Source organism: Solanum lycopersicum, chromosome 5 (genome assembly GCF_036512215.1).
Source record: "Solanum lycopersicum chromosome 5, SLM_r2.1".
Taxonomy (NCBI): Eukaryota; Viridiplantae; Streptophyta; class Magnoliopsida; order Solanales; family Solanaceae; genus Solanum; species Solanum lycopersicum.
In genome coordinates this window covers 4,037,552-4,058,761 of record NC_090804.1, presented here as the reverse complement: position 1 = coordinate 4,058,761, position 21,210 = coordinate 4,037,552, and the positions used below count along the sequence as shown (strand labels likewise).

The 21,210-nt window shown below is 28.8% G+C and overlaps 4 protein-coding genes across 4 annotated transcripts; 2 read left to right on the top strand and 2 right to left on the bottom strand.

Moving 5' to 3' along the window:
- Positions 1-5,153: 5,153 nt before the first annotated feature.
- LOC101246926 (aluminum-activated malate transporter 9-like) lies at positions 5,154-9,392 on the bottom strand. Its single transcript, XM_019213897.3, has 6 exons — positions 8,942-9,392; positions 8,412-8,549; positions 7,467-7,736; positions 7,232-7,341; positions 6,505-6,651; positions 5,154-6,015 (listed from the first exon to the last, which is right to left on the bottom strand). The coding sequence occupies exons 1-6, from the start codon at positions 9,282-9,284 to the stop codon at positions 5,401-5,403; spliced, it is 1,623 nt and encodes a 540-aa protein (XP_019069442.2). The 5' UTR covers positions 9,285-9,392; the 3' UTR covers positions 5,154-5,400.
- A 3,860-nt stretch (positions 9,393-13,252) lies between these two features.
- Positions 13,253-14,987, top strand: LOC101258952 (small ribosomal subunit protein cS23). The gene is made up of 2 exons (XM_004238895.5): positions 13,253-13,561; positions 14,589-14,987. Exons 1-2 carry the CDS (start codon positions 13,340-13,342, stop codon positions 14,868-14,870), a joined length of 504 nt encoding a protein of 167 aa, XP_004238943.1. The 5' UTR covers positions 13,253-13,339; the 3' UTR covers positions 14,871-14,987.
- A 342-nt stretch (positions 14,988-15,329) lies between these two features.
- On the top strand, positions 15,330-17,310 carry LOC101258653 (homologous-pairing protein 2 homolog). Its single transcript, XM_004238894.5, has 6 exons — positions 15,330-15,480; positions 15,584-15,609; positions 16,260-16,527; positions 16,658-16,728; positions 16,824-17,012; positions 17,089-17,310. The coding sequence occupies exons 1-6, from the start codon at positions 15,453-15,455 to the stop codon at positions 17,176-17,178; spliced, it is 672 nt and encodes a 223-aa protein (XP_004238942.1). The 5' UTR covers positions 15,330-15,452; the 3' UTR covers positions 17,179-17,310.
- Positions 17,311-17,759: 449 nt separating this feature from the next.
- LOC101258366 (vacuolar protein sorting-associated protein IST1) lies at positions 17,760-20,444 on the bottom strand. The gene is made up of 5 exons (XM_004238893.5): positions 19,624-20,444; positions 19,395-19,498; positions 19,116-19,287; positions 18,909-19,031; positions 17,760-18,822 (listed from the first exon to the last, which is right to left on the bottom strand). Exons 1-5 carry the CDS (start codon positions 19,807-19,809, stop codon positions 18,124-18,126), a joined length of 1,284 nt encoding a protein of 427 aa, XP_004238941.1. The 5' UTR covers positions 19,810-20,444; the 3' UTR covers positions 17,760-18,123.
- Positions 20,445-21,210: the final 766 nt, after the last annotated feature.

Sequence of the window (21,210 nt, the reverse complement as noted above, 5' to 3'; positions counted from 1 at the left end):
CTGAGGATCCGTTTGGTAGGAGGTATTAATCAAAATAGTTTATAGATTATATTTTAGTCCAAGAAAAATATTGTTTGGTTACGCTATTTAACATAATCCATAGATTAGTTATACCTCATACAAGGTCTTATCTAATCCCTAGAAAAGGGAGAGATAGCTAATCCAAGGTTTAACAGTCCTTGGATAAGACCCCTAAATTACTAAACTATCCCCAAATCCTTTTTCCTAAATTTCTTATGTAATTGAATGTTCTTTTATTTTATTTTTAATATTAGGATATTATAAATATTCTTTTAAATTCTCCAACTTTGTTCCATATAATTTGATGATTTCACAAACTAATTTTTTTCCTCTTCATGTTTGATTTGCTATATTGGGTTGATTTTTTAAAATATTTTTTTAATGTTGTTGATTGACCACATGAACTATTTTTTTTTAAAAAAATAAAAATAAAAATAAGTTTCGTCTATTTGAACTATTTAAGTAGTCTTAAAACTATGTTAAATTTAAGGTGTGTTTGACCAATAAATATTGTGCCATTAAAGATGGTGGCATATCACACCTCAAAATTAATAATAGTTTTCTTTTATGTTTTAGTATTTAACTAATTGACTAGTTAAATGAAATGAAAAATCTCACAATAAACCTAAGGATATAATAGAAAAGAAATTTTTCTAGAGTCTTACCAAACATAAAATTAGGTGGGAAGTAATGAATCAAACACTTGATAAAAATCAATTCCTGTATTACTAAATCCTGCATTACTAATCCATAGTTTAATAATTCTTGCATTATGCATCTTTGTATCAAACGACGCCTGAGTGTAAAATCACGCATACATATTTAAATACTTTTAAAGAGACTATAACATTAATCTATATAATTTAAGAAAAAACATAAATTTAAGTGAATTGAATGACTCCTTTTAAATACATCCCTAAACGCAATTAATATAAAATGTCAATACTTACCATTTCTAAAAGTGTTAAAAGCATCTTATTAAAATTATTATTAACATGCTTAAAATAAAATAAGAGGAAAGGGAGAAACACACTACAGATCAAGGATATAGAGGCCTAGGGGGATTATTTTTAAAATTATTTTGGATCTATTCACTGATTAGCAGACATGGGCACATTGAGTGAAGAATATAAACAAATTATAACAATATATTGAGCATAATTTTATAAGTAGATACATAAAATATAAAATATAGGATGTAATATAATTTATAATCTATTTTTTAGGTAATTGATCTCCTATCTCTCTTATACAACAAATTGCATTATTTATTATACTTATATTTTAATTATAATCTTCATATATTTTTTATTTAGTCATTCATGATCACGTTCTTTTAAATAATCTGACAACAAACAAATCACCAATATTTTTCTCTTTGCATTCTACGCAACTATGCCTTCACAAGAAAAGGAAAAAACTCACATCACATTATTAACATATACTATTAGCAAATGATTTAATTAACTCCTAATTAACAATAATTGGCTCTTTAAAATAGTCAACTATATTATAAGTGATCTCAAGTAGACAAAAAAGACGAAGCACTAGCAATTAAATAAGTTATCAAATTAATTGTATTAGCAAATTCACCATCAACAAGTATCGAATAAGAAACGTGAAAGTCTTACTTTTGCTTTTTAAGGGTTCGTTTGGCAAGATGTATCAGTAAAAATAATATATGTATTAGTGAAAATAATATATGTATTAATTTCAATAATAACGTAAATCTCTTGCACTATAAGAAAAGTATGAAATGCATAAAGATTTTCCTGGAAATTAGTAAGAAAAATCGCAGGAAAATAAATTTTCATACTAACTTTTTAAAAAAATTTCATGTAATTCACCATTTTCTTGTAATGTTGTTTGATATAATTTTTCAACATATACATAAATAATAAAAATATTAATTACCTACCCTATGGTGTTATCTTATGTATAAATACATAGAAAATTATGATATTAGCAAATACAAAGATCTTTAACATAAGTAAGGTTTTAGACAAAATTGTCGCGAAAGTGTATAAAGTCAAAAGAATATGGAAAGTAATTTTGTAAATAAATAATTTTCTAAAAATTATGCAATGTGTTTTTAATATATCTAATACACCAAAAAAATAATTAATAATAAATAATATCAGCATAACTAATCATAATATTATTAATTATTGCATTGCTGATACACAATATTCAACACTATTGTTATATATACTACTAAACAATCTCTAAATATTGTCCTTTATACCAAACACATCGTAAATCATTAATCTTCACTTTATTTTTCTTTCGTAGTTTTAAGTAATTAGATTCGATTAACTGTACCGACAAGTTTATGGTAATTTGCGTATTCATATTAATTTATTTCATAGACATTGAATAGAAAAATAGAGTTTGACTAATTGATATGTATATAAAAAATAATATAGTACATAAATCTTACGTATATAAAAATCATTCTATTTGAATAATTACTCGAATTAACATTAATATAAGACAGTGAGACAATACTTTCTTAATCAATCATCAAGTTTAGTAGTTGGCAAATCAAATAATTATTGAAGTATTGAAATGAAAAAAAGATTATGCATGTCTATTGTCCACACCTTTAAACTCAAATTATTTGGTGATGATGCATGTAGAATTGTGAGAGTTAATTAATATATTAATAAAATAAGTAGAACCAATTAAAAAAAAGAAAGAAAGATATACGTGAATTATGATAGATTCATGCTCAGTACCATTGAAAATTATCATAAAATATTTAAAAAAAATATTCTTAATTAAGTATTTTAAATTCGAGTTTTAAATATAAAATTATCTTTGATAAGGAAAATTTTACTAATATATTAACAAAACAAGTAGAACCAAATAAAAAGAGAGAGAAAGATATACGAGAATTATGATAGATTCATGGTCAATTGCATTGAAAATTATCATAAAATAGTAAAAAGAATTATTTTTAATTAAATATTTTGAGTTCGAGCTTTAAATATAAAACTATCTTTGATAAGGAACACCTTACTCTAAACTAAAGTGAAATTTCTAACATAAATTTAAATTGGTTAAACTTTAAAATAAATATCAAACGTAAAATAAAAAATAAAATAGATAGATATAATTGGCATGATGACATATTCATTTTCTCTATTAAAGACTTAAGTCATCTGCAGCCACTCAAAGTTGTCCGCATAATTCATTTAAACACCTCAACTAAACCTTGTGCCAATTGAACACTTTATTTGTTCAAAAGTCATTCTTATCAGACACAAAATGCTGACATGGCAAAAAACGTGTAATTCACTTTCTTTGAGCGCGTTAATTTATTAAAAATAATATTTTTCCTTTTTCTTCTCTTAATTTATCCCCTAAGTTAATTTTTTAAAAATTTAATTAACAAAAAAGAAGAAGGATAGTTGTCTTCTTCCCTCTTTCTATCATATTATTCTTTCACCATTTTTATCTCTTTTTTTGTTTACACAGCACACTACACTCCTTCCACCTCTCTTTCTCTCACCCTCATTGTTCTTTCCTGCTTTCTTTTTTTTCTTATATCGATTTTCGTCTCAAATATCTCGAAGAAGTTTCATTTACAGTGATAAAAAAATATGAATAAATTTTTTTGAGCAAAACTCTGTTAATTTTTTTTCAATTCTAATAAATAATTTTTTTAATTTTTTTTTCAATTCTAATAAATAATTTTTAATGTATAAAAGATGAAGACAATGTGTGAAAATTTTAATGCTATTGAAATGAAAGAGAATGCATATAGCTTGAATAGACAACAATGGTGTGTCATTGTAGCTCCATGGAAGAGAAGAAAGCGATGGAGAGACACCAACTCCATGGAAAATTAGAAATGGGTTTCTGAAGAAGGAGGAAGAAAGTGGGGAGGGTGGAGGCTTTAATTAATTTTTTTTAATTTTTTAAAATACTTTATGAATTAATTATATAAAGGTTTTAAAAAAAATTAAATGTAATGCCACGTGTCATCATACTATTGGTAAAATTAATATGAAATCGCGTTTAAGATACACGCGTTTTTATTTTTCAATTGATTGTCAGTTTGTGTCAAATAGGTATAAATTTTTTAAGGTTTAAGTGTTCAATAGGTACATTGCTTAGTTGAGGTGTTTAAGTGAATTATGAGGACAACTTTAAGTGGCTATGGATGACTTAAGCCTATTTAGTTTGACGCATTTTCTATATTTGTAGTTTCACGTCACATCTTTGGAATATTTTCATGAATAACTGTTTACATGAGGTGTGTTTTTGGGCCTTTTGAATATTATTTTATATATTTTAAAAAATCGTTAAAAAATTATAATTCATAACATAATAATTTAAAATAGATATAAAATAAATTTGATTAATTCTCAAAATTTTATTAGTGCAATATACATTGAAAAAGGGGAATAACATATATTACTTGGATATTACGTTATAATTAATAATTTTGAAAGCATAAAAAAGAATTGATTAGTTTTTTAAATTTCAACGATACCACAAAAATCAGTAGAAAGAGAAACGAATATATTATTTGAAAAATGTCATATAAATTATGATGATTAAAATTTTATATATTTCAAAAAAACATATAATATTACTATGGGCAAATGACAGAAATCACATACTTTTAAGATAAACTTAATTTGTCCATTATAAATCTATAATTACAGAAATTTCTCAAACTGATTCAATGATATAAGCAGCGATACATTAATCTGATGCGCGAGATACATTAATCGTTAAGTAAGATACATTACATTATATATGATACACTAATCTGATTATACATGATATATTAATCTAATACACAAAAATAGGGGATTTTGAAAATTTATAAAACTAATAAGAGATAATGATAATAAGAAAACTCGAATGTTGGATTTCTGTCACTTTTTCCTATTAATTTATTCATTGTCTTTCGAGATTTATCTATGCTGCATAAAATTGAGACAAAAAACATATATTGAATCCAAATCCATGTTATTACAAATTAGAACATAAAAAAACAATTACTTTAATTTAGCTACCTCTATAATAGTCTTTTATCACAATTTTGCAAAACAAAAACACCTCCCTATAATTCATGATGACTTATTTATCTAATTATTTATCTTTGTATCTCAATGTGATATGACAAAACAATCTTTATTACTTTTCCATATCAATTCATGATACAAGAAATATTCCACACTATCAATATACAAATCTCATTTCCCTAATCCCTTTTACTCCTCACACAACAAACAAATCACCAATACATTTAATTTTCTCTTTTCATTTCACACAAACTAATCCTTCACCCAAAAAAAAAAAAAAAAAAACTCACATCTTGAATACAAATCACATTATTAACATATACATAGTAAACTCTTTTTAACTTTTAACACTACTGGACTCTTTAAACTCCGCCCTTTGACTTAATTCTTCGAAATTATCAACCACATTTTGTAGCCTTGCAACAAGTTCAATTAGAAGTGATGCAAACGTCGCTAAGGATAGAGCACTCGCGCTTAAATAAGTTTCCATTTCGATTGTATCAGCAATTTCACCATCAACAAGTGAAAGACGCGAAGGCCATTGATTTTGCTTCTTAAATGGTGTTAATTTTGCGACTAATTGATCTGATTGTGGCCAATTCCCTTGTAATAACCTTATGTCGATAGCTGTTTCACTTAGTGATCGTGAACTTAATGGTATATTTTCACTACTACTATTTTCACTTGATGAATCGTCAAGGTTATTATTATTATTATTAATGTTTGATTTTCCAATTTCCCAACTTTTTGAGTTGACCAATAGATATGACTTGTGATCTACTTTTTGTTGAAGATTTTGTGCTGTCTCATGCACTTCTTTTAAGATATTTTCATGACCATTTAGCATTTCTAGTTTCTCTAATTTTGTTCCTAACTCACGTAGAACTTTTGCGGCATTTGTACCAACTTTCTTAAGCTCGTTGCGGAATACCTTTCTTTTCTCTGGTGGTGCCTGTAAGATTAAAAGACGTTAAAAAGTTTAATTTCTATATACTGATAAATGATAATGTACAAAGATAATTGATGATAAACAACCCCTAATTTAATAACCTCTAAATAGTTCGATTTTTTCTTAGATTAACTTGTTAACATGACATACATAACAACTTGTAAATGTACATATTGATTAAAATATGACAACTTAAATATTGGAGTATTAAATTAAATAACTTGTTTAAATATGTCGATGGTGTAAAAGTTATTTATGTGTTTTTCATGCCCCTCCATTTTTATAGTGGATGATGGAACAAAAGGGACTACCTAAATAAGACTTTTTGACTACTTATAACCTATGTTTGCTTGATTGATTTTTTAAAAAAATATTATTAAATGTGTGTCTAATCATCCAAAAAATTAGTGTATATTTGAAGAATTTAACAAATTGGTGTGTTATCGTTTGAATAATTCGAGCAACATAGGTTCTGTTTCGAAGAAAAAAAACCTGAATTTCTGATTGGATACATCCATGCAATGCCATGACCATGAATGCACAATGTCTCAATCCACTGCTTAATTTTACAATGTCTCTCCAAGGTTTCTTGTGCATTTTAAAACGTCCATGAGGTGGCTCCCAAATAGCAAATCCAAGCTGTTAAGAAAAATAAAACATTAATTAGGATGTCATATAATTTTTTTCTATTTATCAGTATTAACGGGTAAAGTAAATCGACAGTTTTTTTAACTTGTCAGTAAATTTTATTCAAATACTTAAATTATACTCTATTTCAATTGAGTAACGAAACATCTGATGTATAAAAAGGTTGAATACCTGAATGATCACTCGACTTATAATAACTAGACACCAAGTAGAAGAACTAAGTTAAGTGTCTACACATAATTATTTGATTAAATTGTTCCTCCAAATTTGTGGTTCTCATTAACATGTGATTTGAACATGAGTTATTGGCAAACCATGTGGTTAGGCATTAGTCTTATCATATCTTCACACAATTAATTAGTTTTAAAAAAAACTATTTTTCTTTAATATGACCTATTTTTATTTATTTTTAGAAAAAGAATCAGATCAATTGTCGTTCAATATGTACATTTTATTATATCAGAAGTGTTCCATTATAACACAATATAGTTCGAATGACAAAATGAAATTTCAAAAATTGTCGATATATTCAGATCATTTAATTAGTAAACACATCAATGTTAAAACGTACCAATGTTTGCTCTCGACTTGTTGATTCTATAACAGATTTATAGCCATTATAATCTGAATCATTTGTAGCTTCATCATAATCAACACAACTTAAATATCCATTGATACAACCTGCCACAAAATTTTTATTTTCATTGTAATCAATCATTAAAGAACGACTCTGATCGTCAAATATTTTAACAATCAGAAGCAATCTACTTACGATATATATTAACATTCAAATATATCCCACGTACCTTCTAAAGACGTAGCAAGATCCATGAAATTCTTAACAACCAATCGATGCAAATCTTCACCAGCCCAAATAGGGCAAACACTAATATTTATCATCAAACAAATACCAGCCCCAACAGCAATTAGGGCTAAACGAGTAAAAATAGCCACATTATATTCTCTAGTTCGATTTCCAGCCACGATGAGAATACAATATGTCAAAATAAATACTCTATATCCATATTCATATGGTGCCATTGTTGGATATAACTTTAAATATGTTCCTATAAACGCTGCAAAAAAGAACAAGCAAAAAATATATATGAGATCATATTTATTAAACTTTGAAGTAAAATTAATATAAATAGTCGTCCACATATGCGTGTAGGTGTATATCATGTATATTAGCTAAAAGTTGTCAATATTTTTGACTGACCAACCAACCAACTATATAACATCCCCAATTAAGAATAGGGTATCTTAAAGATTAGCATATGAAAATATGAAGATCTTTATTTAATTAAACCCCCTATTATTAAGTTAGACAATCTCGATCCGTCCAAATTTAATCCACCAAAAAAAATGATTTGGGCCTAGTAGGCCCAATTGACCATTATATTGATCTGTACAAACTATAAGTATACACATTTTTTTTTATTTCATATATTTTATTATATATAGATATAATAAAGAAAGAAAAATAAGTTTTGTTTGGTAATAAATAAATAATAAAAAAATAAATAAACAAAAAATTTTTTTTTGATAAGAGTTGGATAGATTAGACTATAATCTAGTTATTTAGTCCATTTTGATTCAATCCATCTCACCGTAACAAACTTTTTCATAGAATTAGCCAATAAATCATTTATTAACACCAGTTTCAACTTTCAACCCGTCCAAACTCAACTCAGACCGGACATCTAACTCGAAAATCGTAGATATTTATGCTAGTTAATTAGAGTGTTTACCTACAATAAAAATGCTCACAACAATTACAGCTTTTTCCCTTTCTCCAGCCCATAATGCTAATTGAGCAAAGATGAAAGCAAGCATTCCAGCACAAAATGTTCCCAAGCCACGATTAAATCCTTTAATAAAAGTTGCTCCTGCAATTAACAAATTAATTAAAGGATAACTTATACTAAAAATTATTTAATTAAGCTAAACATATATTAATGGGGCAAACATGTCTTGTATTGTCAAATTACACCGTCAATACATAGAACTTATACTCATATACTCATGTACACCATCAAATATATAAACCATTTTTCTTTTATAAAAAATAGTCACTCTTATTTTCAAAATCACAATTGTGAAATGTCACCTATTATTTTTTAGAAAACGTACGTGTAACATTTACATAACATATGGGATTTATTTTTCTTTGAATATACTTTTTTTTAAGAAAAGAAAATTACCTGCTACGACAGATAAAAATATCAATGTTGATAAAATAAAAAGAAAAAAAGAGAGAGGGGGTGTTAGATTTTAGTACCTATAGTGAACTCAAACATAACAAGAACAGTCAAGATTGCCCATATTGCAAATTGAGCAACATCAGTTGGTTTCTTCCAAAAAATAAGAAGTGACACAAAAGATAAAGCAAATCCCATTTTTAATGAAAAAATGATCTTTCTTGGATCATTTTTACCCATCTCAATTGCTTTCTCTGCAAAATCTTGAATATTATTGAAGAAACTTTTCAATTTTTCATATAATGGAGTGAAACAACAACATCCATTTTTAATTTCATCATCATCATGTTGTAGTAGTTTTTCTTTTTCTTGGTTGTATTGATCTTGAGAAGCCTTCTTGAAGAAATTCTTTATGGTCACCATTTCTTTTTGTAGATTTATTGCTTTTCTTTCTCTTGGTTTATATATGAAGTCTGCAAAAAAATAAAAAATAAAAAATGATCAAATAGTTATTTTTGTTTTACTCCCTCCGTCCGGAATTATTTGTCATGTTACGCTTATCGAAAGTTAATTTGATTAATTTTCAAAGGTAAATTAAATTACATTAATTCAATATTTTAAATAAAAAAATTAGATGATAAAACTATGTGAAAAGTATTATAAATTACAATTTTTTGCATATTAATATGATAAAAAAAAATATATCTTAAAATGTTAGTCAAAGTTTTTATAGTTTGACTCTGAAAATAGAAACCATGACAAACAATACTCGACGAAGAGAGTACTAAATATGTGAAAGAAGAATAGAGAAATTAATGTAATAACAGTTACGCTTCAATCCAAGCAAGTTGCGATCGGTTATATAATTTTCCACACTTCATTTAAGCATATAGTATATATTAATATAATATTATACAAAAGAGAATTTAAATTATGAGGGTTAAACTATATATTTCTCATTGGTAATGACACGAGATCTTTTTTTTTTTTTGTTATATTTACATATTTAGAATTTATGTAAAAGTATTATATATGGAAATAATTAACTATATAAAATATATAAAAAGCATGTATGTGAAAAATTATAACCAAACACAATTTTTCTATTCAAAATCGGATATGAAGAAGTATATGCTATTACTTTTTTTTTGCGTCATATAAATTTCAAACAGGACTAAAAAGAGTACTTCAAAATGTATATTTTATTCCTGTCATAATATTAAAAAGATTGTTTTCGATAAATCTTCGAAAAATAGGTATCTAAATCTCTTGAAGGCCATGAAGAGAAAAGATGGTGTCCATAAAGAAAAGACGTGCATGAAAGTGAAAAATTTGAATGATTCTATCTAACACCACCAAGTGTTCATAGTACGGTGGTGAGAACAAAGAAAAGAAACTTCCCACCCACTCCACAATAATTTGTACCAAAAAACAACAAGACTCGGATCTACGATTTAAAGTATATGATTTTTATAATGATCTCGAGTTAATATATATTGATAAAAACTAGATTTTACGATTAAATGTCTGATGAATATAGGATCAAGTCAAAATTTACTAGTTCATGTGAATCCGTAACTTATAAGCTAGGTCTGCCAATCAACGTGACACGAGTTGGTGTATTATATTATTACCTATATAGATTTTGTTTCTTACATTACATTATATTTCCTTTAGTTATGGATTTATCTGAAACAACTTCTCTAATGTAGGAGTTATAAGGTTCGTATACACCATACGCCCTCCCCAGACCTAGACCTAACTTGTAGGATTATGAAGTACACTGTACACTGAGTATGTTATCGTTATTGTTGGTCGGTTATGCTAGAAATTATTGAAAGATGGCATGACATTTCATGGCTTAACATACAAAAAGAGTAATGCTCATTGGAATTTGTACAAGACTTACCAATAACACAACATTGCTCTTTAAACCTGCAAGTTCAATTGGAAATTAAAGAAAATCTATTATTGGGATTTTATTTAGAAATATAACAAACAAATCAAAGAAAACATAAAGGAAAATTACCAGAAATTTGTTACAAGAAAAAGACAGTGATAGCAAATACCAAAAGAAGAGTCCGAAGAAATAACAATATGGTCTAAATATAGATTTATGAAAAAGGTTTATGAAATGAATAAATATGTATCAAGCTATATATATATATATATAAAAGAATTTAGAGCAAGCTTATACTAAAAGACTTATTCATTTTTTTTTTTTGTGTGTGTATACACTAAGCTAAATGACTTTTCAATGTAGCAAAAGGAACAAATTAATTTGTATTGCTAGGCAATTGGTTCACTATGTGATTTGTCTTTTTAATGATCTCTCACAGTTTGAAGAGTTCTCAAAGTTTTCTCATTTTGACAAATTGCGGTAGAATTATTGGGATTCGATTTCTTTATTTTTAATCATATTTCAAATTTGAGCTTCTAAAATTAACAAAAACTGTTGGAAGCATTATACTTAGAAATGAGTTACGTTATATGAATTCTAATTTAATTGGACTTAAATATAAATATCAAACGCTTATTGAAAAATGATTTTTCTCATTTGAAAGTTTATTTTTTGAATTTTTCTTTGTGAAGAAATGAATTAAAAATATAAAGACTTTCTATACAACTCAAACAAACGTGGAACCATTCTGTCAATTTCAATTGCTTCCATTTTCAACTATTAGATCATGTAAACATGTTTTAGTAAGTAATTAAAGAATTCTTTCCAATAAATAAATAAAATTTTGGTACAAATTAGGACTTCTATTTAACATGAGCAAATACATTTGGCAAAAATTTCAGTTAATTATTCTATACAAAAGAGGTGTCACTTCAACTAATTACACGTGTACTATTTGGTATAATGATTTTCAAAATTGAATAAGTTATTTTCTAATGTTTAGTTGCTTGAAAATAGTCTTTATTAGAGAGGAAAAATAATTTTTAAAATTTTTATGTATAAAAAAATGTAGTTAGAAAAATGTTTTTAATAAGAATTTGGTGGATTGGGTTATGACATGCACTATCTCAAACTTAAATAACTTCTGATCAGTCTATTTATTAACTCAACTCATTTTGACTCATTTAAATTCAATTCAACTCATTCATTTGACGTTGTTCTTATCATCATTCTGTAGAACTTACATTTACGACTTGACAACACATCCTTATCACATAGTACCCTAGTACGAACCTTCATTTTATCCAGTCCATTTCAATTATGCAATGTACGATATCATCATCAATCTCCGTTCTTCCGGGATACGACACCTCTAGCCCAATATTAGCTCTTAGGAAAAATAAAACCAAGCGTCACATTGATCATAAAAATATACTTTTTTGTGTATGTAAAGGGCAAATTATAAGTATGAATTGAATTAGTGGTTTCTTCAAATTTGCAACTCATTTTGATCACTTCATAATTAATATGACTAATATTAATATTATTATTTTTTTATTATATGATTTTGTCAATATCATAAAATTCAGCTCAAGTAATGTTTTTTCTTCATAAACTTGAATGAGTAGTACGCATGGACATATATATCAAAAGTCGTCTCTTTTACTAATTATGTAGAAAATGACATTGAAAGAAAAATATTTATGATATATGAACTTCATTTTCAATTTTTTTTCAGATCTTATTAAAAAGATGGCTTTTTATTAATACCAATAAGAAAGAATGTAGCTCTAGGACATTCTTAATATGCCCCTCTTTTGTTAATATTAGAGATTTAATTTCACGAATAGTCAAAGAGGCATACATATATCACACTCATCCACATGTTCAAGGCGCAACATCTATCTCAAAAAATGATTTTCTAAAAATAATAATGATAGACGTGTTAAAAAAGTAATGTGAAGTCATTGTCGAGAGAGTTGCTGACTAATGACCTAAAAAAGTACGTAACATTTGAGAAGCACGAACAATCTTCACCCATGAGATACATTCTACTTTTTTTTGAATAATCAGATAATATTGATCAATTTGATTAGGGATGACAAAATTAATCTATAAAAATCTGATACTCATAAGTTTTGTCTACTAAGAATTGTAAACTTGATAAAAGTTGAACATATTAGACTACGACAAAATACTAACCCATCTTATCTCAAATTTATAATCTTCAAACAAATCGATACCACTCGTTTATCAACACAACTTTAACTCTCAAAAAATTGTTCAATCCGCTCGTTTGACATCCCGAATCAACTCAACGTTGCTAAATATACAAAATTAGTAAAGCTATGATAACTAATGATCATATTTCTTTTGGGCCCAAATCCCATAACATGACCAAAGTCCTCACCCATAGGCCTCTTAGCCCAATTTAAACAACTTTCATTTTTTTTCTTCTATTACCTTATCCATTCTATCATTATCTCAAATTCTCTATACACACTCTTTTTAAGGCCACAATTTTCCCACTTCACTTTTTTTCATCACTAGACAAATATTTTTTTTATCTACACAAAAAATGTTATCAATGTCTGTTCAATCTAGCTTGAAAGGCAATTTGAGTATCCCTTCTTTACCTTCACAAAATCCAGGTTATAAATCCTTCAAATCATGTTCTTCATTATCTTTTAACAACAAAGGTTTATCAACAAGAAGAATTCATAAGATTTTTGCTTCAGCAGTTGCAGAAGCAGAATCAGTTGAAGTTGAGACTTCAGAGTCTGTTGTTCAAGAAATTGAGGTAAAAAATCAGCTCTTTAATTTTCAATTAGGTAACTTTTTTCGATAACTTAGTGTCTAGATTAGTTTTTGCGCTACTCAATTAATTTCATGAATGGTAGTGTTACTTCTCACTAGTAAAATTGAGTAATCTTTGTCTGATTTTGACTTGATACGTAATTTAAGAATGTAAATACTCCCTCAATCCATCTTTACTTGGTCATTATATTAAAAATAGTCGTCTAACAATACTTGTCCAATTTGAAAAACATGAAAACCCTTGATATTGAATACTACTATTCAATATATAATACATTTTCCAAAGCATCAAATTTATATTCAAAGGATAATATAGTAATATTTTAGAATCATTTGATATATACGACAAATCTAGAATTTTTAAGTCTTTGAATTCACTTTTACTATGATTATTTAACACGTACTGTGTTGTTCGACTTTTCTAAATATGAAATGGTAGTCCAACAACTTCTTAATGAAAATGAGTAATAACTAGCAAATTTATGAATGTTTTAATTAATAAAAAAAAGGCATAATTGGGGAAATATATTGATCATTTAGCTAAAAACAGAACAAAAATGGAGTTAAATTATAGCATTACCTATAAATATAAGTTATGTTTCGACAAAAACTAGATATATCAATTCGTACCCTCGAGCCCTAAAATTTTAGTGATGATGAATTCAACCTCTAGATCAAACATTTGTGTCATATACTTGCACCCGTACCAAAACAACATAATGTATGTACATATTGACCCAAAAATAACAGATTCAGTTGAACACTTGAACACATTTAACTCATCCTAGCTAGATACGCCTATGACAAAATCCAATCTCTGACTTCCACCCGTGTCAAATACTCAAACTCGTATTGAAACGTCTACATTATTAAAGATGAAAATAAGAAGTTCAGTTGAATGCACATAATTCATTCCAGATACGTACGACTATATAAATAATAAGCCCAAAAAAGGATAGGATATTATGTTTTGATATCTTATAGTGAATTCTTGGATATATTTTTTTCAGAAAGTTGATATGAAGAAAAAGGTAATTGAGAAGCCAAGGCTAGTGCTAAAATTCATATGGATGGAGAAAAATATTGGACTTGGCCTTGATCAAGTTTTACCAGACCATGGAAGTGTACCATTAAGTCCATATTTTTTTTGGCCTAGAAAAGATGCATGGGAAGAGTTGAAAACAACACTAGAGAGTAAGCCATGGATATCACAAAAGCAAATGATTATTTTGCTTAATCAAGCTACTGATATTATCAATTTGTGGCAGCAGAGTGGTGGAAATTTGACCTAATTGTTGTTTTTGGTATTTATTTGTAGACAAATTGTTTCAACTTTCTGTTTTTGTTTTATCTTATTTTTAACTGTACTATAGTTGATGGAGAATACAATTGGAATCATTTTTGTTTCATTTTTTAAATTGTTTAATGTGTTCTGACTGGACGATAAGATAATCAAAATTTGTGAATAATTTAATAAGATAGGTGAAATGAAGATAGTATCAACAAGTTTTATACGCACAAAATTGAAACCATGGCCGATTTTGTTTTCTTTTAATTCAATATATTTTTTAGCGATTGTTCATCTTCCACCGCCCGTTATATTTGGACTTTATTATGAACTAAAAGCCCGTAAAGTCTCTCTAGTTGGGTTGGTTCATCCTAACAAGGCCCATGGGCTCTATGGCAACTCTCACTTGAAACTTGCGATGGAAGAATCCTCTTTTCGTAATTAGTGGCTATACTAAGGGTAAGTTCCCGCGATGTTCAACTACGACATCGTATAAAGGCCTTCGTGCCCAATGTTTCCTGTGAATTCGAAGTACAGAAATTTTGACAGAAGTTTTTTTTCCCGCGCTCTGTGAATTCTCCAATCCATGGCTCCTAAAGCAGATAACACTGAAGGTAACTTCTCTCGCCGGATAACAGAATTGAATATTTTCGTAGTTGTAATCTTAATTTACAGATTCTAAAGCTTATCGACTTTTTGTTACTTGAAAATTTGCAGGAATCGTGCTCAATTTCGTAAACGAGGTAGCACACAGTTCATCATTTTTCTAACTAGTATATCTAATTCGATGTTTGTAGTGTTACTGTGCATTTTTCTTTGTTTCTTCTTCGAATTCTCACCTGTAATGTGTAAATAAATGTAGTCGAAGGATCTAAGATTTATAGAATTTTTGTTTGAACGTGTTACTATTGTTTACACAAACTGTAATTAACTAATTTCTACTTACTTCACCAGTATGAGCATTCAATTTGAAACATGAAGTGTAATTATGTGCTTAAAATTAGCAGCTATGCAGTAAAAGCTGTAATGCAGTACACTACATTTTCTTTTATTTTGCTTTGAAGATTCAGGTGTAAGTTTTGAAAGCTATTGTTTATCAAATTGATTAGCTTTAATGTAACTAAGCTATTGTATAATATATTTGGTTCCTTTGTAAAAGTTCCATTAAGATATAGAAGAATTACACCTTTAGTTGGATCTTCAAGTGCTTGTTGCTACTGTGTGTGCAGAGTGTATTTCCTTTGCTGCCTAACATAGCTTCAAGTTGCGCTTTCTTGTCTGTTTTTTTCTGGATAGCTGTTAGTTTGTTATTGCCTGGAAATATCTCTGCAAATTCTTGTATTTTGAGTTATACGGTATTTGATTCCTTTTTCTTGTGTGGTGTTTCATGTAGCAAAATAGACCATTGAATGTCCAAAATGCGGCAGATGCACTGCAAAAGTTTAACCTTAAAAAAGCTGCAGTACAAAAGGCGCTTGATAATCTCTGTGACAGTGGTAAGATATCATTTAAAGAGTATGGCAAGCAGAAAATCTATCTGGCTCGGCAAGATCAGTTTGACATCCCAGATACGGAAGAGCTTAATAGAATGAAGGAAGAAAATGCCAATCTACAAGAAAAGCTGAATGAACAGAAGAAAGCTATCAGTGAGGTTGAAGCAGGTACTCTTATTTGATACTCCTTGTTGTTGCCTGTGAGTTATTTGTACAGATTTGTCGGATGGTTTTTGAATTTGATAATCTTCAACTCACCGAGTGATGGTACATGGAAATTATAATGTTTTTGTTGCAGAGATGAAGTCTCTGCAGTCAAATTTGACTATGGAAGAGATACATGCTAAAGAATCCAAACTGAGAAAAGAGGTACGAGATGAAGAGACTCTGTGTAACCCTCTAGAATTTGAATCTGGTCGTCAAGCTTAACTTGAAAAATATCCTAACTTCTTTATCATTTCAAGGTTGATGAGATGGAAAAGAAGCTAATTAAATTGCGGGAAGGTGTTACTCTTGTTAGTCCAGAAGAAAGAAAAGCCATCGAGGGGTTGTATTCGGAATCCTTAAATCAGTGGAGAAGGCGAAAAAGGATGTTCAGAGATGTATGGGATGCCATAACTGAGAACTCGCCCAAAAATCCAAAAGAGTTTAAGGTATTAACAAGTCAATCTTTTTGTATTCTTGCTTGTTCTTCCTTAAGTTCACTCCTAATCTTCATGTGCATTTCAGGAGGAACTTGGAGTTGAATATGATGAGGATGTTGGTGTGAATTTTCAGTCTTTTGCTGACCTGATCCAGCATGGCAAGAAGCGTCGCTAGAGGCTAGTGATTTATTTACGTGTTACATTTTACCGCTTGAGTATACTTGATCAGGTGTTGTATGAGTATATATTTGTAGACTTCGGAATTGTGTTATCTTTGCCATTTTGTAATGTTAATCTGCTTTTCTAAGACCTCTTGTCTATTTTACTCTCATCACTACTGCAAGTTGTCTTAGGTTCAAAAGACAACTGAAAATAGTATAGAAGTTAGACAGTAGAGGACTAAATGTACAGAAACTCTGGCGTTTTACTTCTTTAATATTGGTATTGAGCTGCCACACTCTGGCGTATAAATATGCTTATCCACCTTAAACCGAAAACAAAAAAAAGGGTTGCCTCTCTACCCTCACAGGTAAGCCTGTGTACACACCATCATTCCCAAACCCCACTTGTCAGATTACACTTGTGAGGGGTATAGCTAAAGTTGTGTACGCACCATCTTCCGTAGTCCTCACTCGTGGATTACACTGGGCTTCTCAGTTTGTTCATTTGTGCATATTTTAGTGTCTGATAGAGTGAACTTTGCACAAGTTATACCCCTTTTTTCACAGCAGATAATAGTAGACCATAGCAGTAAAGTTTTGAATCAAAAGAATCTGGATGTAGCTTTGATTATTATAAAATATCACAGCTTCTGTCTAGAGCTTATAATCAAACAAACAGAATATGAAGCTACATTATATTGACAAAAGCATCAAAATATATCCGCAAACTCACAAAATCTCCAAAGATAAAGAAAATATGCAGCTATGATATATTGACTAAGCACAATATATGCACCAACTGGCAAAATCTCAGCAAAACAGTTATTCATCCTTGGTCTCTAGTGATAGTTTTTTCTAGTTCTCATCGATATTGGCTTCTTATTTATGTATAGGTTTTCTGTACCTTGCTTTACGAATCCTTTTGATCTCCTTTTCTTTAACATCTACCCATTCTTGGTTCACCAGTGATAGTTCTTCCTAGTTCTCATTGATATTGGCTTCTTATTTATGTCTAGTTTTTCTGCACCTTGCTTTGTAAATCCTTCAATCTCCTTCTCATTTCCTGTTTGGTGCACCGGAGAACCAAAAACTTCATTCTTAGGATGTTTTAATGACGGGATTCTGTTTTCCTCCCCAACTTCTTCATCTATTTCATCATAAATTACACCATGTCTGGGACTTTTCACCTCATCAACAAGAATGTCGTCTGCTGAAATATCAGAACTTGAAACCGAGACTGATCTCTTGGACTGTTTTTCAAACTTCTTCTGTTCGACTTCTTCCACTTCATCTCCATCTGAGAATTGATCGACTTCAGAATGAAAACCATAGTTCTGACTAGTCTCGATTTTCTCAACTCCCTCATTATTCTTCTCCTCTCCTGCATGAAACTCAGATTTCAAATCCTCACGAGAGTCCGATACATCCCTTGGCTTTTGACTCGGACTCTTGGGGTCATCTGTATCACGTGATTCAGACCGAGAGAGTTCCACAGCTGCTCTTGCAGCTGCTGCTGCATAAGCAGCAGACTCAAACGCTGCTTGAGCTGCAGCTTCTACATCTTTAAATTTTCTCCTAGCTTCATGGTCTACATCTTGAGGCAAAACTGATTCGTGATCTTCAGGCTCGTCCTTCCTTTTCGCAGTGACCTCCTTCTCCTGTTTTCATCGTAAAAGTTCTTTAAAATTTACTTCAGAAGTAGAAATATTTTAGTGTTATAATTCAAGAGTCATCTCGAACATACCTCTGTATTTTCCAACATTATTTCCTCAATTTTCAAAACAATGTTATTCTCTGCAGCAATTTCCTTAAGCACTTTGGTTCTTTGTTCTAAGCTAGGCATCCTTGTTGACAGCTTTTGTATCATCTACTTTTCGAGAAAAAAAAAACAGTAAATGAGTACATTATAAACATTCCATTTTGTTCGTAAACTATACCAGATGATTATTACCTTAGTATTTACTCCACAATTGTTTCTTAACTCAACAGCACGAGCAGCGAATTCTTTCCCAAATCTTGATGTGAAGATACCTCGAAGCTCTTGAAGTTCTGGGAATTCACCACACCTTGAAGCTGCAAAAATCAAGCTCGATATCGCCTCCTTCAATTCCTCAGGACATATTCTACAGACAGATTATGAGAAAGCTCTACTAACTGAGCTACTAAGATTTTCAAAAAAAAATAACACATCCATGATTGAAAACATAAATAAATTAAAAAAAATACTAACTTCTCTTGTTGAATAAGGTTGATTCTTTCAATAGTGAGAAGACAATAGCCTTCTACCATGTCAAACACATCCAACATATTTTGTTCCTTGATTACTTGCTCAACCTACAAACATAAAACGGTTCTGTGAGTTCAACTGAATCTATTATTTTTTTTAAAGTCGAAATATGTACCATACATATCCCTACATGATCAAAACGATTAACATACTAAAAAAGTAAATAAGTTACCCTTAGAAGAGCTCTTTCATGGTACCCAAGGTTTAAGAGCTGAACTACATCAGACCGCGCGATCGAGCACCGTGCTTGGCGTTGGTTCTTGAGTACAGTAACCCTGGAAATGGCTAAATTTGCAGTGGCCTTAAATTTACTAGTTTTAAAGTTTCTTCCTAGTAAAGCATCAAGTTTTCTTCCCATGGCTACTTCACTTTCACTTGTTTGTTTCCTCACTCTTTCAATGAGAAACAAGTAAAAGAAAGAGAAGTATAAACTCTTATAAATTTGAACACAATAAGAGTTTGTTTTTTTTAATGGTTGTTGAAGAGACTAGAGGATAGGAACAAATGAAACTAGCTCAGTTGCAACTTTTGATAATGACGAAGGTTGAATTATAAGAAAATATATTAAGAATGTGGTAGGGAAGTTAATAAGAAATTTCTCAAATATATTATGGTGCAAATGTTTTTTGTGGACATTTAAAATAACCATAAAGTAGTAAAAAAAATTTGGGGGGCTAGGGAAAGGTCAAAGGAAGGGGAAAGCTATTGAGGTTCTCTTAAAATTTGTAATTTAAATTTAGCAGAGATAAATAATAAGAGATATGCATTAGAATATTATGAATATATATAAAAGTAAAATTCTATAATTATATATAAGTAAATTAAAAATAATTATTTAATTCTAATTTAATAAATATAATTATTTAATAACTATTAATAAAAGATAGTAGATAGATCTGGACATCACGATTATATATTTATATATAATATAAACAAAAATTATGTTAAAGTAACATGTGGGGATTTTTCTTATGAAGGAAGTTTTTTTAGTATGAAATGGAAAAATAGGAATTTGAGACGCGGTTTAGAGGTGTACAAATTAGAAAAAATACTAAATGATATTTTTGCGGCTTTGAAACGGTCCAATTATGGAAATTTTTCTCATTTTTGTTTCATGTCTATTACCACAATATTACAATCTGATTAATTTAAATATATATGGTATAAAATATAATTTTTTATATTTAAAGCTCAAATCAGAAGTTATTCGCATTAAAATTTAATTAATTCAAAAATATATTATATAAAATATATTTTTTATATTCAAAGCTCGAATCAGAAATTATTCCCGAATGATCCATTGCCAAAAAATAAAGAAAAGAAGAAAAAAACTATATATGAATTTAATATTAATAAATAAATACATAACAAAAATTCAAATCAGGAAAGTTTTTTGCATTACTCTTTATTAATTACAAAATAAAGAAAAGAAGGGAAAAAAACTATATGTGAATTTAATATTAATAAATAAATACATAACAAAAATTCAAATCAGGAAAGTTTTTTGCATTACTCTTTATTAATTACTAGGAAAATATTGAGTTGTAGCTAAATTAATTGTATAAAAAATATTGAGTATCTTACACGTTTTTGGTATTTTTAGCAATCTGAATAAGAGATTGAAAGTGATTTAATTTTGTCCGTATTAAATATATTTGATTTGTAAGTGATTTAATTATGTATATATATTTTACTTGAAAATAAATTTAATCATCGAATATAAATAAAAAATTATTATGATTATATGATCATATTTAAC

Coding starts and splice junctions, on each gene's coding strand:
- LOC101258366 (XM_004238893.5), bottom strand. CDS start 19,809: ATGGGAAGAAAACTTGATGCTTTACTAGGAAGAAACTTTAAAACTAGT. Junction 19,288..19,394: donor AACCTTATTCAACAAGAGAA/GTTAGTATTTTT, acceptor ATCTGTCTGTAG/AATATGTCCTGAGGAATTGA. Junction 19,032..19,115: donor ATTGTGGAGTAAATACTAAG/GTAATAATCATC, acceptor CTCGAAAAGTAG/ATGATACAAAAGCTGTCAAC.
- LOC101258653 (XM_004238894.5), top strand. CDS start 15,453: ATGGCTCCTAAAGCAGATAACACTGAAG. Junction 15,481..15,583: donor TAAAGCAGATAACACTGAAG/GTAACTTCTCTC, acceptor GAAAATTTGCAG/GAATCGTGCTCAATTTCGTA. Junction 17,013..17,088: donor AAAATCCAAAAGAGTTTAAG/GTATTAACAAGT, acceptor TGTGCATTTCAG/GAGGAACTTGGAGTTGAATA.
- LOC101258952 (XM_004238895.5), top strand. CDS start 13,340: ATGTTATCAATGTCTGTTCAATCTAGCTTGAAAGGCAATTTGAGTATC. Junction 13,562..14,588: donor CTGTTGTTCAAGAAATTGAG/GTAAAAAATCAG, acceptor TATTTTTTTCAG/AAAGTTGATATGAAGAAAAA.
- LOC101246926 (XM_019213897.3), bottom strand. CDS start 9,284: ATGGTGACCATAAAGAATTTCTTCAAGAAGGCTTCTCAAGATCAATAC. Junction 8,550..8,941: donor TATGTTTGAGTTCACTATAG/GTACTAAAATCT, acceptor TGTTAATTGCAG/GAGCAACTTTTATTAAAGGA. Junction 6,016..6,504: donor GTATCCAATCAGAAATTCAG/GTTTTTTTTCTT, acceptor TTAATCTTACAG/GCACCACCAGAGAAAAGAAA.